The sequence below is a fragment of the Galeopterus variegatus genome, unplaced genomic scaffold (assembly GCF_000696425.1).
Source record: "Galeopterus variegatus unplaced genomic scaffold, G_variegatus-3.0.2 Scaffold12277, whole genome shotgun sequence".
Lineage (NCBI taxonomy): Eukaryota > Metazoa > Chordata > Mammalia > Dermoptera > Cynocephalidae > Galeopterus > Galeopterus variegatus.
The window spans coordinates 26,770-43,334 of record NW_007738388.1 but is presented as its reverse complement, the minus strand read 5'-3'; the positions used below and the strand labels follow the sequence as shown (position 1 = coordinate 43,334).

Sequence of the window (16,565 nt, the reverse complement as noted above, 5' to 3'; positions counted from 1 at the left end):
TGATGGGGTTCTGCTCCCCCCAAAAGCCACCTGCACTGGATTCTCCACACCTCAGTTTGTTCTGAGCTGTGGTCTTGCTTTGGCCGTTTCCTCCACTGCAGCTCGTGGCTGTCGGCGGATCCTCTCCATTTCCTCCTGTTCCCGGCACCTCCTTGCCTCCGATCCCCCTCGCCCCCCGTCCCCAGGCCTGAGTGTAGTCCAAGGGAAGGGCTCCGTGTCCCAGCCACTGTGCGGTGCATGCACGAGCCTCCCTGGAACACGTGTGCTTTGCTGTCTTCCAGACCCCACGCATGGGCACCTTCATCGGCGTCTACCTGCCCTGCCTGCAGAACATCCTAGGTGTGATCCTCTTCCTGCGCCTGACGTGGATTGTGGGGGCGGCAGGCGTGCTCGAGTCCTTCCTCATCGTGTCCATGTGCTGCACCTGCGTGAGTGGGGGCCTTGCCCTGGGGACTCGGGACAGCCAGACGGACATTGGGGACCCTGCGAATCTGGAAAACTGCAGGCTCTCGGGGGCTGCTCTGGAACCCCTGGGATTGCCCTGCAGACCTGTCTCAGGGTGCGCCACCTAGGTGGCACGGCTGGTCGGGTGAGGTCGGATTATTGATCAGCTGATGGAATCTTATTTAGCTGCATCTGCAGAATTGCATTTTAGCTTCCGGTGGTGGACATCATGTGCATATCTGGTGGCCAAGGGCTTCAGTGGGGTGTCGCCACTCGGTGGGGTCCTGCATTTTGACAAGATCACCTCCCAGTTTGGAAGGATCTCAGGCATCTTCGGGGGTCCCCTTGTGCAGAAAGGAACACAGTGGTTCTGTTCCTCATTCACCCCAGTCCTGGGGTGGGGTGGTGCAGCTGGCCGGAGCTGCTGGTGCTGGCGGCTCTCTGGCAGGCCACCCGCCCGGCCCCCCGTGCTTGGCCGTCATCTTCATTTGACGTGGATTCTCTCCTTTGTCACTGTTTTCTTGCATCTGGTTTACCCTTTAAATGTTCCTGGGAGCTTCCTTCAACCACCAGCTTTTTCTTTTTCCCTCTGCTCTTTTTCTGGTTTTGGTGGCTGGCTGTTACAGGGAGCAGACCCCAGGCCGTGGAGCTACCAGCACCATGCTCTGACCAGCTGAACTTTTTTCTTGTTAATAGGGATGCAGTTTAGCTGTTTTAACTGCCCAAGTGTTAGCTGAGACATTCTGTCTGGGAAGCATTCAGGCGGGGCAGGAGCCCTGGCCCCTCTGCAGGACACCCCTCACCTTCAGGTGGTGGCCAGGGCCCTTCCTGAGCAGAAGGCCCATCCTGGACTCACTCTGGATGCTCTCCAGTGCCCTCAGGGGAGGTGGGCGCCTGGGTGGAGCCAGTCTTTCAAGTTGGGGCTTTCTGGAGCCTGCAGGAGCTCAGCTCTGTGTGTTGGGTAGGAAAGGGCTGAGAACCAGGAGGGCTGTGCACCCGGGCGTCCCTGGAGCCTCTCGTGAACGCAGCAGCTCCTTTGAGATGGAGGGGCCAGGTCACAGGCACCCCCAGAGCTCGTGTGGACTGGCTTTGGAAATGTCCTTTCTCCTCAACAGTCACCCATCTTTTTGCAGACGATGCTCACCGCCATCTCCATGAGTGCGATTGCCACCAATGGTGTGGTCCCAGGTAAGGGATGCCACCGCCACACGGCCTTCTCTACAGTGCAGTCACTGAGCCACAGCACTGTGGGTGACAGCAACCTTGACATTAACCCTCCACCCTTCACCGAGGCCAGAGCAGGGCCCAGGCCCTTCCAGAGCGGCTCGCCCGGCTGCCCGCAGGGTGACCCCCTCTCAACACTGCTGCTCTGTCTCCTGACATGGGGACAGGGCTGGTGCCCCTGGTCTCCTGGGGCTTCTTCCCACAACCCTCCGTGGGCACAGCCGGGCTGTCCTCGAGCCTGGTGGAGTAGGTGCTGCGACTCTTCCCACAGCGGATGCCTGCAGGTTCAGAGGCCACTGTTGGTTGGATTCTTTTTGGCATGGGGACTTCAGCAAATGCTCTGGAAGATGCTGTGCCAGTCTGGTTTACACCTTGGACCTCTGCACAGAGGGGCTGGTGTTCATCATGGACAGTGAGGACTTCCTTTTGGTCCTGAATTTTAATTTTCATCGACCATCGTGCTCTCTAAGTCAAGTCATTCTTAGACTGAATGTGCACGCTGGCGGTAGCTGTCCCTGTGCTACCGGCAGCCTCCTGGTCATGTTCTCTGCCACCTCTTCAGCGTCTGAGCCTGAGAACCCACGGCCGTTCGCAGTTCTCCCGTTCTGCCACACAGGCACCCTTCTGCTTGCTGGGGTGGGGGCACCCGTGGGCAGAGGCCTTGGTGGGGGAGGAAGCGCTCCTGGTCATGTTCTCTGCCACCTCTTCAGCGTCTGAGCCTGAGAACCCACGGCCGTTCGCGGTTCTCCCGTTCTGCCACACAGGCACCCTTCTGCTTGCTGGGGTGGGGGCACCCGTGGGCGGAGTCCTTGGTGGGGGAGGAAGCGCGTCTATGGCTACCCGGAGCCCAGTTCGTCCCTTAGGCTGTGTTCTCTGAACACTTACCCCATGAGAACAGGTGAAGACGGAATGCTGTCGTTTACTTAAAGTCGTCAATAATGAGTTAGCAGGAGACAGTGGTTAATTTGCACCTGATCTGCATGTGCATGGATGGGCTAGGCTTGGTGTGCACCCAAGTCCCCGGCAGCTGTCTCTAGTCCCCAGACGTTCGGCCACTGAGCTTGCCGCAGTGATGCGCCTGCCTGCCAGGCGACCTTGGTGCAGGGATGGGAGCATGAGGGGGCCTGGCTGTTGGGCTGTGGAGACCACCTCTGCTGCTTTGTGACTGTGCCCGGGAGAGCCCCTTCCTCAGTGCTCAGCCCTGCTGGAAGGCGGCACCAGGCGCTCTGCCCGGCAGAGGGTGGGCAGCACATCCCAGATGTGCCCAGTGAGCTGCCCCAGCATGCTGGTCAGTGTGCGAGCACCACATTGGCCCACAGACAGACTGCAGGGCCGGGTGTCCAGTGTGCAAAAAGGTCTCTTCACGTGTGACACAGGACACATCAAACGTTAATGGAATTGGCGTGTTGGGCCTGATGTTGAGACAGGGGACCTTTTAGCGGAGCTGCTCTGGGGCCCGTGCGTTCCTGCTTGTGGTGGTTTTACTCTCTGTCCTTACTTAGCCGCAGTGTCCACTGGGGAGCTGCCACAGTGGGGCGGGTGCCCACTGACTCTCATGTGCCAGTCTGTCCTCTGAGATCTGAATTCACGGTAAATGGTGCATCTCTGATGTGTTGTTTTCGGTTTTGTTTTTGCAGCTGGAGGCTCGTACTACATGATATCCCGGTCTCTGGGGCCCGAGTTTGGAGGGGCCGTTGGCCTCTGCTTCTACCTGGGCACGACGTTTGCAGGGGCCATGTACATTTTGGGGACCATTGAGATTTTTCTGGTGAGTGCATTGTTTGGAATGGCTCCCTTGCCAAGGCCTTTGCCCACAGGTCCGTTACCCTGTGGTGTAACCAGCGCCCCTTTGAGTCGTCCATCACCCCGTGGCCCTGGATTCCTTGCTGCACTGGGCTCTCGAGCTGGTAGTGTCTGTCTCCTTGGCTTTGGGCTGTGGCCAGAGCTGCCGCATCCTCGTGGCCTCTCAGGGGTGAGCACCTGGCACATGCTGAGTAGGTAACGTCTGGGCCTCAGGTCTGAGCCCGGGGTGGGCGTGCGGCCTCCACGGTCTGAGCTGTTTTGGGAGGCAGGACAGGAACAGACAGAGAGAGCGCCCCTCAGCCAGGATCTCTGAGTGGCTCTTCCTTGTTGGCTGCAAACATTCAGGCCCCTGTGCAGAAGGTTCCCCGAGACCTAAAACTGAAGTGTTTGTACTCAGTTGGCTGGTGCATGTTCAAGCGGAAGTGTCCTGGTCTGCCACCTCCTCTGGTGGCACATGGTCACTTTAGACCTTCTGAGTCCTATAGAGCTTGCCCATCCCACTGCTTGTGGAAAGCCCAAGAGAAGGTATCCTCTGGAAAGACACAGGCCCCCAATTCAGAGCCATGGGCAGTGGCTGGGCCCGTGGGCTTTGCTCGGGGAGGTTCAGGGATGCATTTGCCTGCTGGGCACTCAGGAGCCCACAGGTCTGCAGGTGGCGCTGACATGTGGGGGATCTCAGGGGCTCATGCGAGGACATTCTAACTCAGGGTTGGCTGGGGTGGAGATTCTGTGTTTTTAGTGAGTTCAGTGTGCCCCTGTGAGTCCTGGACCGACACTGAGCGACAGGGTTCTAGAGTGTTCATCTCCCTCCTGCTAGGTGTCCGTTGGGATGTGAGGAATCACCCCACATGCAGCTGCTTGGAACCACCCCCAGGCCACTGCTGTCCTGGAGGGCAGAGGCGCCACCTGGTGCTGGCAGAGACCTTGGGCTCGCCTGCAGCCTCCCCATGGCACCTCTCCCCCTGCTTGTTCCTGCAGACCTACATCTCCCCCAGTGCAGCGGTCTTCCAGGCAGAGGCTGTGGAAGGCGAGGCGGTCGAGGGCGAGGCGGTGGCCCTGCTGAACAACATGCGTGTGTACGGGACATGCACTCTGGCGCTCATGGCCCTGGTGGTCTTCGTGGGTGTCAAGTATGTCAACAAGCTGGCCCTGGTCTTCCTGGCCTGTGTGGTGCTGTCCATCCTGGCCATCTATGCCGGTGTCATCAAGACCGCCTTCGATCCCCCAGACATCCCGTGAGTCCTCGTCCCTCTGCCTGGCGGGGCTGTCCGCGTGTGTGGCCAGGCCCAGGCTCTAGGGTTCCTTGCCTTCCCGCCTCTGTCATCCCAGATGCTGGGCCCTTCTCTTGGCATGACGTGAGGTGACCTTGGGTGGCCACTCCTGGGCTCCGCGTGTGGTTGCTCTGAAGATCACGTGAAACCCAGCAGAGCATGGAGTGTGTCCCCGTGCCCCTGTAGCCAGGCCTGGGTGCATCTGAGGACAGGAGGTTTGAAGGACCCAGCATGTTCTGGGGCGGCCCACCTGCCACACCCATGTCCCAGCTCCCTGCAGCCTCACAGAAGCCCCTCGGTGGGTTCTTTTCTCACCCGTTGACCGATGAGGAGGTGGCAGGGAGCTGGTTTGTGTTTGGGCCCCACGGCTGCCCTAGGTGAGCCCACCACCCAGGAGCAGGTCTGAGGAGGGGCTGGGCACCCTGGGACAGGCTGGGTGGGGGGCCGGGGTGGCGCCAGCCCCCTCAAGGCTCCTGCACGTCACTGTCTCTGCATGCAGGCAACACCCCTGTTGACACCTGCCTTAGATAGGATGGCCCTGAGCGTCATAAATCCTGTTCATGGGGAAGTGGGCCCAGGGCCTGCGGCAACTGGCTTAGGCACTGACCCAGACGGGCTTGTGGAGTCTGACAAGCATCTGACAGCGGATCCCTCATGGTCAGCTGGGAGAAGCAAGAGAAATAATTCCAGGAGGAGCCAGGCTTAGGCACTGACCCAGACGGGCTTGTGGAGTCTGACAAGCATCTGACAGCGGATCCCTCGTGGTCAGCTGGGAGAAGCAAGAGAAATAATTCCAGGAGGAGCCGCAGTCTCATGGCTCCCCGTTCCCGTGTCTAGGGTCTGTCTCCTGGGGAACCGCACGCTGTCAAAACGCAGCTTCGACGTCTGTTCCAAGATGCACGTTGTTGCCAACAACACGGTGACCACTGCGCTCTGGGGCCTCTTCTGCAACGGCTCCCGGCCCAGCGCCACCTGCGACGAGTACTTTGCACAGAATAACGTCACCGAGATCCAGGGCATCCCGGGTGTGGCCAGTGGTGTCTTCCTGGGTAGGTGTCTGGTGGGGTCTTGGTTGGGGGCTGGCCCCCATGGGCACGGTCACTGGAAGCCGCCGACAGGGCCCTGGTCTCCTTGCCTCTCCCGAGTCTCTGTGGGAACCCTCCCCAGGGCCGTGGAAGCCACACATGGTGTGTCGGGGGCAGCCTGTCGAGGCTGCAGTCGGTCATTTGTTTTCCCGGCTTAAGAGCAGAGCACGTGGGGAGCTTGCGGGGCCGTGGGGAGATGGTTAGCAGGGGAGACCAGGGTTTTCCCTTCTGTACCTTGTCCCAAGATGAAGACATTGTGCTGGGGTCTCCCCACCCCACAAGACAGGCCTGCCCTTTTAGGGAAAAGGAAAGATTCTGAGAACACCTGAGCGCGGGTCCCTGGTTACCTCCCCGAGTCAGGTCGGGACTCTGTGTGTCTCCTGAGGTGTGAAGTCAGGGGTCCACGCTGGGGGCTGGCCCGGCCAGTGACAGGTGGGCAAGGAGGGGAGGACAAGAGCGTTGGGATCCTGATGCTCGAGGCCCTGCCTGAGACCACCACTGCTGAGCCCAGCCCCGACAGAGCAGGACCCCAGCGGGGGACGCAGAGCGGGCGGAAGAAGAGCGAGGGGTCTGGGGGGTTGGCTCTGTGGGGAGGGGTCTGGGGTGTGGTCTCTGTGGGGAGGGGTCTGGGGTGTGGTCTCTGTGGGGAGGGGTCTGGGGTGTGGTCTCTGTGGGGAGGGGTCTGGGGTGTGGTCTCTGTGGGGAGGGGTCTGGGGTGTGGTCTCTGTGGGGAGGGGTCTGGGGTGTGGTCTCTGTGGGGAGGGGTCTGGGGTGTGGTCTCTGTGGGGAGGGGTCTGGGGTGTGGTCTCTGTGGGGAGGGGTCTGGGGTGTGGTCTCTGTGGGGAGGGGTCTGGGGTGTGGTCTCTGTGGGGAGGGGTCTGGGGTGTGGGTCTGGGGGGTGTGGTCTCTGTGGGGAGGGGCCTGTGGGGTGTCTACAGGCAGCAGGGGTGTGGGTGGCTGGTGGGTGGGGCCCCGACAGAAGGTTCCGGAATCCTGTCAGGAAGTCTCCTCGCCTGGCCCGTGCTTCCCCGCAGACAACCTGTGGAGCACCTACGCAGACAAGGGGGCGTTCGTGGAGAAGAAGGGCGTGCCCTCGGTGCCCGTGCCGGAGGAGGGCCGCACCCGCGGGCAGCCCTACGTGCTCACCGACATCATGACCTGCTTCACCATGCTGGTCGGCATCTACTTCCCGTCGGTCACCGGTGAGGCTCCCTGTCCCCATCCGTGTCTCTCACATGCTCATCCCTGTCCCCACCCTTCCCGAGCACTGTCCCCTCCGTGTGCGTCGTGGCTGATTTGGAAGAGCTGGGCGCTCTCCCTAGTAGCCCGTGCTGTGGAAGCAGCTGCGTGACAGCCGCGTGTGGCTGCTGAGAACGCTTGGTGCGTGGTGAGGTGACGCTCAGACGTGGCCTTGCAGGGAGGTCAAAGATGGGGCGCCTCGGCTGTCCTTGTCCTGATCCTTACAGAAGGTCGTCCTCACTGTCTTCTCCATGGGGCCCTTAGTTCATGCCAGACCTTCTGATTACTCCCAGTGCGGCAGGTTCAGCGAGAGCCCCCAGCCCCTGCCCAGCCACACGGCCTGCAGCTGCCCAGAGTCTGTCCCTTGGTCCCTGCTGCGTCTGCTCCTGGGCTGCTCACCCGCCTCCCGAGGCCCCGGCGCTCAGAAGCAGGGCGCAGGAGGGCTGGGGTCAGCAGAGCCGGCGCCTGCGAGCGTTTCCCTGTCTCCCCACGAAGCGGGGCTCCCAGTCTGGCTGGGGCGTGTGGATCGGCCCGCTGGGCTCTTTTCCCTGCACTCTGCTCCACCCGCCGCCCTGGGGTGTGGCCCCACCTCCTTGAGCGCTGGCACCTCAGGCTGCACCTGGGCGGGACCGAGTGGGCGTCCAGGCCACCCCAGCTGGGCTTTCCTGGGCTCAGCGGAGCCGCTTCTGCTCCGTGTACAGCCCGCAGCTCTGGCATACGGGCCGGCTCTTCACGTGGTGCAGGAGGAGGAGGTTTAAAGTGCTGTGGTCCATTTGTGCCCCGTGAGTGAGTGGCACTTGACACCATCCTCCAGGAGCTCCTGACCCTCAGCCCCATGGATTACTGAGATGACAGAGGACTCCTGGGGCATGGGTGGGAGCCAGATGTGCCAGGCAGCCGGGGCTGGCTGCAGGATTGAGCGTCTGGGCTGGGCCTGTTCTCACAGCCTGGAGAGGATCGTCAGAAACCTCCAGCCTCACCTGTGGCTTAGCCTGGGGGGCGTCTGGTCTGCCTTGGCCTGTGCCCTGCCGCAGCCGGCCTGCAGGGTGGACTGGCGGGGTCTGGGCTGTACTCTCTGAGGTGTGGCTCATGCGCTGGGGACACTGACCTCGGGCAGACTCCCCAGACACCTCCCAGCATGTAGTGGCAGAGGTCGCACCACGTCTGAAGCAGCTCTGTCTCACATAGGCCTGGCCAGTGTTTTCAAGGTTTGCTGTAATGCGGCAGCTCACCCCGTCTGTTTCCGCAGGGATCATGGCCGGCTCCAACAGGTCCGGTGACCTCAAGGATGCCCAGAAGTCGATCCCCACGGGGACCATTTTGGCAATTGTGACCACATCTTTTATTTGTATCCTTGAAGGGGGTCCAGGTGGGAGGCGCTGTGTTGGGGTCATGCCACAGGCCAGGTGCATCCTGACCGCCCCGATGGCCATCTGTGTGTCCACCGGATCCCTGAGGACCACTGGGGGTGGACGCGGCAGTGTGCCCAGGATGGGGGAGGGGTCACGGTGTCAGACTGGAACCCTGGAGCCTGAGTTGGGCCGCTGGTCATGGCGTCCCACTCGACCAGGTGGCCTGCCGCTATCCCTTTGCACCGGGACCCACTGTTCCTTGACACGAGCTACAGATCTCTCCTGCATAGTGCTTTTTGGGGCCTGCATCGAGGGCGTGGTCTTGCGAGATAAGTACGTTTGCTTTTGTTAGCAGCCTGTACAAGTGCTTGTGGTCAGCCTGGGTTTTCCTGAGGACAACTGAGTCTTTGACACTAAAGTCACCCTGGGCCTCGCAGGTCCCCTTGGAGCAGGAGGCCATCTCCGTCCCTGTCCCGGGCTCCCCTTGGCTGAGACGTTAGCATGTCATCCCTTCCTCACGCATCCAGGGCCTGGGGAACCCCCGGAGCAAACCTCAACCCCTGGTGGGGCTCGGGGTGCAGGCGCAGTCCCTCTGGGAGGCTGCCGGGTGGGACCTGGGAAGACCCCTGCACACAGCCCTGACGCTAGTGGAGAAGGGGCAGGAGCCCGGGCAGGTCATCTGCTGACCCTGCCTTCCCGTGGGTGCACGTCCAACTGTCTGCCCACCCTCAGGGCTCGGGGGTCTAGGGTGTTCCCTGCCATGTTTGTGCAAGTGACCGTGGCCAACACCCACTCTAGGCCAGGCTGGGGTGCTCGTGCCCCCAAGAGAGGTCTGGGGGAGCAGGACCCGACAACGCTGCGTGCGAGCTGTCCCTCCTCCCCTAGTCCCTTCAGAGGACTCTGACTTATCTGGGCAGACCCTGGCAGGAGTCACGGTCCCCTCACTTTCCTTCTGGGGAGCCACCCTCTCCCGCAGCCCTGCGATTCCCCTCAAAGGGTGGGCAAAGGTGTTTTGTCTCTCTTGAGCTCATTTTCTGAGCTGTGCTGGTCACTCACCCGTGAACCCACCCGCCCCCCCTACAGGTTTGGGGAGGCTCTGCAGGGGAACCTTGTCATCGGCATGCTGGCCTGGCCATCCCCATGGGTCATCGTCATTGGCTCTTTCTTCTCCACGTGTGGTGCCGGACTGCAGAGCCTGACGGGGGCTCCCCGCCTGCTTCAGGCCATTGCCCGCGACGGCATCGTCCCCTTCCTCCGGGTGAGCCCTAGGCTGGGGCTGCGCTGGTGCACGGTGGACATATTCCCCTAATGAGGGGTGGTGGCCCTTGGGCAGTCAGGGGCGGGTCTGCGAGGGTCCCCAGGGGTCTGCTTCCCAGATCCTCAAAGGCAGTGGGGACACACATCTCGCCTGAGCCCCGTGGTGGCCACTTCTTCCTACTGGCCCCTGGGCTGAGCGTGGGGGACGTGGCGGGAGGGTGCAGCCCTCGCACTCCAGGCGGCAGGTCCCTCTGAGCTCCGCCAGGAGTGTCGGTCCCAGTTTTCTGTATTAGTCCGTTTCTGTTGCTTATAACAAAATACACAGAACTGGGTGATATAAGGAAAAATGAAATTTATTGCTTACAGTTTCTGAGGCTGGGAAGTCCAAAGTCCATCTGATGGTGACAACAGTGACCCAGGGGGGTCACACTGCAAGATGGTGGAATCAGAGAGCAGAGAGAGAGTGAGAGACAGACTGTCCTCTGTTTTCTTTTAAAGCCCTCAGAACCACGCCCCTGACCACCGTTTTTAATCCATTCACTACTGCAGGGTCCTACAATCTGTTCCCCTCTTCAAGGCTCCACCCCTCCATTACTGTCATAGGATTTCCCACCCTCTTAAGTCACAGTGGGGACCAAGTTTCTACTATGTAAAACTTGGGGAACACAGTTCAAGCTTCAGTGAGTTTTGGGGGACATAATTCAGTCCACTACATTTCACCCCTGGACCCCCAAAACTCCTCTTTTCGTATGTGGATATGGTCATTTCATCCCCAAAGTCTTAATTTTTCTCAGCTCAAAAGGCCAAAGCTCAAAGTCCCATCTGTGAAATCAGTACAAGTCGTCTGTTTCTAAGATACAGGGGTGGGACAAGCGTAGGGCACATTTTTCTGTTCAAAAAGAGAGAAATAAGCCAAACGAGAGGTGTCGCACGTACTGAACGAGTCCAGACCCCAGCAGGGCAGGCATTAAACCCTACAGCTGCTGAATCGTATGCCTTGACTGCACGTTCGGTGTCCTCTGCACGCTGGTGTGGGGATTCGTTGGGGACCCGCTGTGACATTAATGGGGGACTCAGCGTCCTGCCACCCAGGCCTACCCAGCGGAGGCTTTCTAGAGTGAGCGTGGAGGCCGCCGGTCGTATACGTGCGACTGCCGTACCAGAGGTCTGCAGCCGGGCTGCTCACACGGCAGACGTTTGTTCTCGCACAGTCTGGGGGCTGAAGTCTGGCATCCAGGCGTGGCAGGGCTGGTTCTCCCAAGGCCTCTCTCCTTGGTGTGTAGACGGCATCTTCTTCCTGTGTTCTCACGTGTGTCTGCGTCCTGATCTTCTCTTTTTATAAGGACGCCAAGCACATTGGATCAGGGCCCACCCTAATAACCTCAGTTTACCTTAATCACCTCCTTAAAGGCCCCATTTCCAAACAGAGGCACATTCTGAAGTGCTGGAGGTTAGGCTCCAACATGCGAATCTTAGGGGACACAGTTCAGCCCGTCATGGAGCACTTCCGTGGTCGCCTGTGCCAGAGCGTGTTCTGTGACCAGCACACCCGCTGGAGTGCAGCTCTTGGGGCTCCTGTGTTCGTCGTTCTCATTTTCTGGGGGCAGGGGCGTTGTCTGCAGCGAGGGTGGGGGTTGGGAGCAGCCCAGGTGCTTGGACCCCCCTCGATGTCCACAGCTGCTCCCAGCATTTCTGCCATGTGTTTTCAGCATGTTTTTCCAGAAACCATACGATAGCAAAGAGTTTGGTAGAAGCACGAAATGCCAGGTGTCCCGGGAGTGGGCAACGCCTACTGGGAAATTCTGCCGTGCCACGAGCCTGTGGGTCAAGGGTCCAGGCCCCTTGCAGTGATGTCCTTGGAAACTCCATCAGCCCGTGTCGTGTCACTGGTAGACCCCTTGGCTGGTGTTTTCTCTAGGACCACTGGCCCTCACTGGTCCCAGGGTCCCAAAGTACTTGGGGACACCATCTGCTCTCTGGCTTCAGGAGCCTGCACGCTCCTGCCTACTTACATCCTGTCACCTGTTTCTCTGCATGGACATGCTCCTTAGTGCCCACCCCCCACCAACCCAGGGCCAGACCAGCATCCCTGCGTGCCGCACCCGGAGTGTGTGTGGCTTGTCTCGTTCCTTGGTGACGAGCAGCTGTGGGTAGGTCGCAGTTGACAGTCCTGCCCCTGTGCCAGCCACAGCTACCCCGAGTCACCTTCTGTGTGTCTCGCTTCCATCTTTAAGGCTTCTTTTGGATTGGACCTGCCTAGCATTCAACTCCTCGCCAAAAAGGGGGGGCGTGTTCCCACGGTGCCATAGCCCCCGCTCTTCTCCCGGCAGGTGTTTGGCCACGGGAAGGCCAACGGGGAGCCCACGTGGGCTCTGCTGCTCACAGCCCTCATCTGCGAGACGGGCATCCTCATCGCCTCCCTGGACAGTGTGGCCCCCATCCTCTCCATGTGAGTTAAGTGGGCGCCGTGCAAGGGCACGGGGGATGGGGTGGGGGACGTGGCCACTGCTCATCCCACGTGCGTCCTGGGCCGGACCACACTACAGGTGTGGGTGAGGTCAGCGGGGAGGGCTCAGTCAGCCCAGGGAAGTTGGAACAGAGCCCGGAGTTGGGTGCGTGCTCGGTGGCTGCTGAGATAGGTGTGTGCCGAGGGCCCGCTGAGGCCCTGGTGTAGACCTCGGCCTGTCTCTGGAGGTGACACCGCCACGGGAGGGCAGGGTGTGTCAGGGCCTGACTTGGGACCATGAGGCCTTTGGTCCTTGTGTGGAGACAGACATGGGGTCAAGGTGGGCAAGAGCAGACCCACAGAGGGTGGTGGTCTGGCAAGGGGTGGTGGCGGCCGGCAGGGGTTGGGGCGAGGCTAGGCTGCAGGCAGGACCCGCGGCACTGGGAGGCCCACAGCTGGCCTGATGCAGCCCGTGTCGCAGGTTCTTCCTCATGTGCTACATGTTTGTGAACCTGGCCTGCGCCGTGCAGACCCTGCTGCGCACGCCCAACTGGCGCCCGCGCTTCAAGTTCTACCACTGGTAAGGCCCCCGCAGCCGCCGTGGGAGGGCCACCGTTGGGGACGCCTGTCACGTGCACGAGGCCGGCTGGCACCGCTGAGGAGCGCGTGGTGAAGCGGGCGGGCGTCTGGCGTAGTCCTGGGGTGGGGGCTCCGAGGGGCCAGTGGAGCTGGTTCAGACCCCAGCTGACTTGGGGGACAGGCCCTTCTCCAGCCGTTGCTGGTTGTTTTCTGTCTTAACTGAAAGGTTTTCACTAAGGGGAAAGGGACGTTTGTGGGGCAGCTGCTCAGACCTGGTCTGGGGGCTGGTTGGGTGCACCGTGAGCCGCGTGTCTCTGCAGGACGCTGTCCTTCCTGGGCATGAGCCTGTGCCTGGCCCTGATGTTCATCTGCTCCTGGTACTACGCACTCTTTGCCATGCTCATAGCCGGCTGCATCTACAAGTACATCGAGTACCGCGGGTGAGCGTCCCCTCGCGCCTGCTCCCTGGGGTCCGTGTCAGCCCTCCCACGGCAGTGGACAGGGGCCTGCAGGTTTCCCTCTGTCTCCAGCCAGGCCGCTGGGCGTGCACGCGTGGAGAAGGGGCTCCTGGCCGAGAGTGCCGCCCTCATAACAGGAGGATGGGGCGTTGGCCGGCTGTTACCCACCGCACGTGTGGGAAGATAGATTATTAGGCGGTTTATCTGTCTGTTCCTAACACACATAATTTTTTGCTGTGTATGTTTTGGGGATGTTGACAGTAGTAATGTGTGATGCATTTTGAAAGTTTCAAAAGCACATTGTAAACCAAAAACCGAAGGCTGGGCACGACTGTGCAGCACAGCGGCTGCACCTCCGAGCCTGTCCCCAGGCCCGAGGCCGCCTGGCACAGTCGTGGGCTGCTCCTGCACGTCGAGGCGGCGGTCCTCCTCCCGAGAGCCGCCATGCCTTCTCTCCCACGTGCAGCTGACCTCGGGTCTGGGCTCTGGCCCCTTCCACCGTGGGCTCTGCCCCGTCGAGGAGGGCTCCCCGTGCGTGCTGTAGAGTGCACTCTTGTACCTTTCAGAGCCATGGCTCCTCTCAACAACTGGCCTCAGGGACCTGCTTCCTTGAGTGAGGGGGGTGGTGGGTGGAGTCCCACCCGTGCCTTCATTCAGGATTGTCTCAGGGGCTGACCACTGACGGACCTGCCCCTGGAGCATGGCGCCTCGGGTGGGAAGTCTCCTCCATAGCTTGTTCTCGGGGTGGTGAGGGAGGGGCTGGGGTCTGCTTCCCACGAGTGCCAGGGAGGACTGGGTCAGGGCAGCTCTGCCGAGATTGCTGCCTGCTCAGGGGCTCCGAGCCCCCTACGGGGGTTACTGCTGCCCCTGCCCGCCCCAGTCCACCCAGGGCCCCTCCCCCACACCCACCCGTCTCCTGCTCTCAGCCTGCCTCGGGGAGCCCCCTCCTCTGTCGTGGAGCACTGCAGAAGCCCCGAGTTGATTTACTGGGGAGACATGGAGGAGTGGAGGGCTGCCACGGGCTGTGCTGCTGGGACGGGGACAAGGCGGCCCCCTGCTGTCCCTCTGCAGGGCCGAGAAGGAGTGGGGTGACGGTATCAGGGGCCTGTCGCTGAATGCCGCCCGCTACGCACTGCTGCGCGTGGAGCACGGCCCCCCACACACCAAGAACTGGAGGTGAGCACCCCCAGCCCTCGCCCTTCCTGAAATCAGACTCCAGAGTGAGAACGTTGTAACTGGGGGATGTTTGTCTCAGAAAAAAGCATCTGTCTTTAGCCTGGAGTGTGGTCATGGCGGGTCCTGGGCCCCGACAGGCTGCCGGGTGGTGTGGGTGGGGATGTGTGGGGGCGTTGGAGACCCCAGGCCCCCTCTCTGCCTTCGTGCTCCTGAAGTGAGGGTGGGACAAGGGTTGACTCTGGGAATTTTATCTGCGCTGAGAGCCCCTTGGCTTTGCCTAGCTGCGCCAGGAGGCTTTACCCAGCAGGGCAGGCCCCACCTCAGGTCCTCAGCAAGGAGCTTCAGCACTTGTCCAATCTGTCCCACACCTGTCCCAAACCTGCCCTATACCTGTGTCACCTGCCCTACAACTGTGTCATCCATCCCACACCTGTGTCACCCATCCCACACCTGTTATATCCGTCTCCTCCATCCCATAGCTGTCCCACCTGTTTTTGCCTGTCCTACACTTGTCCTATACCTGTCCTACCTCTCAGCTGTCCTGTACCTCTCACCTGTCCCACACCTAACCTGTCCTACACTTGTCCTATACCTGTCCTACCTCTCAGCTGTCCTGTACCTCTCACCTGTGCCACACCTGTCCTATACTTGTCTTACCTGTTCTGTACCTGTCCTATAGTTGTCCCACCTCTCACCTGTCCCACACCTGTCCTATACCTGTCACACCTGTCCCACATCTGTCCCTCCTGTCTCACCTGTCCCACACCTGTCCTATACCTGTCACACCTGTCCCACATCTGTCCCTCCTGTCTCACCTGTCCCACACCTGTCCCACCTGTCCCACACCCATCCTATATCTGTCTCACCTGTCCTATACTTGTCCCACCTGTTGGACCTGTTGGTGAGTGGAGCCCTGGTGAGCTGAATGCTGCCCCGTCCCTGCTCCTCCAGGCCACAGGTGCTGGTGATGCTGAACCTGGACACAGAGCAGCGTGTGAAGCACCCACGCCTGCTGTCCCTCACCTCGCAGCTGAAGGCCGGCAAGGGCCTGACCATCGTGGGCTCGGTGCTGGAGGGGACCTACCTGGACAAGCACGAGGAGGCGCAGCGCGCCGAGGAGGTGGGCAGGGTGGGGCCCCGGCTGCCCGTGTGGGAAGCTCCGCGTGTGGCACTGTCGTTTGCTCCAGTGGAGACAGTGGTTTTTGAGCTCGAACGAGCAGGAGTGGAGACCCTGTGAAGAACCCAGGCAGTAGGCGCAGCGCTGGCCACGCCTCAGGAAGTCGTGAGACTGGGGTACCGCGGCCTGCAGGGCCGAGCCTTAGGAGGGCCCACACTGGTGGATGGGCCCTGTCGGGAGCCCGCCGTCATGGCTCTGCCGCACGTTCCGTCTTCTAGTACTTGGGATCGCTGGGCCACAGAGTGAGGTCCGCATGCTGCCCAATTTCTGCCCATTCAGAGCACTGCGGACAAGGGGGTGAGGGACAGAGCCTGCTGTGCATGGGGTTGGTGTCGCCTGACACCCACTGACTGCAGCCTGGCAGCCCCGGGAACCCTGGGTTCCGAGACTTAGCTTCCTCAGTTCATTTCTCTAATCTCCAAACTTCTTGTGGGGCACGAGACAGAGACAGCGAATGGCGTCTGAGCCCCCCGTGGCCTTTCCCCAGCTGTCCCCACGTGGCCAGGGTCCCGTCACCTCCACCCTCCCTTCCCTTGCCGGGTGGTTCCATGAAAACCCACGCTGTTCTGTCGTGTGGGACCGTCTCTGAGACAGGAGGAGACTGCCCGCCTGTACCGTGATGATCGCCCTTCGATTATACCTCGTTCCAGGCAGCATCCAGCTGCCCATGGTCTTGAATCTCCTTCCTTCCCTCCTTTCTCTGTGTCTGAACTTGCTGGGCTCCCGTAGGGCTCCCGCGCACTGGTGGCTTGTCTCCAGGGCTCTCCCTAGCGGCCCGCTCTGCCCACCTCCCTGGCAGGGGTGCCCGCGTCTGGGTTTTGCTGGTGCGTCCAGGCGTGCTGGAGCTGACATCTGCCCTCTGTGTGCCTGCAGACCTGCAGCCGCGCCCAAAGGCGTGTTGAGGTCCAGGCCAGGCACTGTGGGGTGGGAGAGCGCTCAGAGGAGGGGCTCGAGCGTGTGGACAGTAGCGGCCGTCCACGACCATGGCCTGGGGCAGCGCCTGGCCCCTCCCGCGTCCCTGATCACCAGACAGCGGCCTCCTCCAGGCTGCTGT

General features: G+C 61.2%; 1 protein-coding gene across 2 annotated transcripts in view; it reads left to right on the top strand.

Moving 5' to 3' along the window:
- The first annotated feature begins 282 nt into the window (after nt 1-282).
- Nucleotides 283-16,565, top strand: part of SLC12A7 (solute carrier family 12 (potassium/chloride transporter), member 7) — a 35,151-nt gene continuing 18,868 nt past the window's right edge. For both annotated transcript variants that reach the window (XM_008595070.1, XM_008595071.1), the window contains exons 1-14: nt 283-428; nt 1,578-1,632; nt 3,306-3,436; nt 4,450-4,706; nt 5,580-5,791; nt 6,862-7,029; nt 8,316-8,414; nt 8,694-8,751; nt 9,502-9,676; nt 12,006-12,124; nt 12,603-12,701; nt 13,021-13,140; nt 14,230-14,334; nt 15,286-15,454. In XM_008595070.1, coding sequence (XP_008593292.1) covers nt 291-428; nt 1,578-1,632; nt 3,306-3,436; nt 4,450-4,706; nt 5,580-5,791; nt 6,862-7,029; nt 8,316-8,414; nt 8,694-8,751; nt 9,502-9,676; nt 12,006-12,124; nt 12,603-12,701; nt 13,021-13,140; nt 14,230-14,334; nt 15,286-15,454 — 1,905 coding nt within the window. In that variant the 5' untranslated portion in view covers nt 283-290. The remainder of the gene's footprint in view (nt 429-1,577; nt 1,633-3,305; nt 3,437-4,449; nt 4,707-5,579; nt 5,792-6,861; nt 7,030-8,315; nt 8,415-8,693; nt 8,752-9,501; nt 9,677-12,005; nt 12,125-12,602; nt 12,702-13,020; nt 13,141-14,229; nt 14,335-15,285; nt 15,455-16,565) is intronic.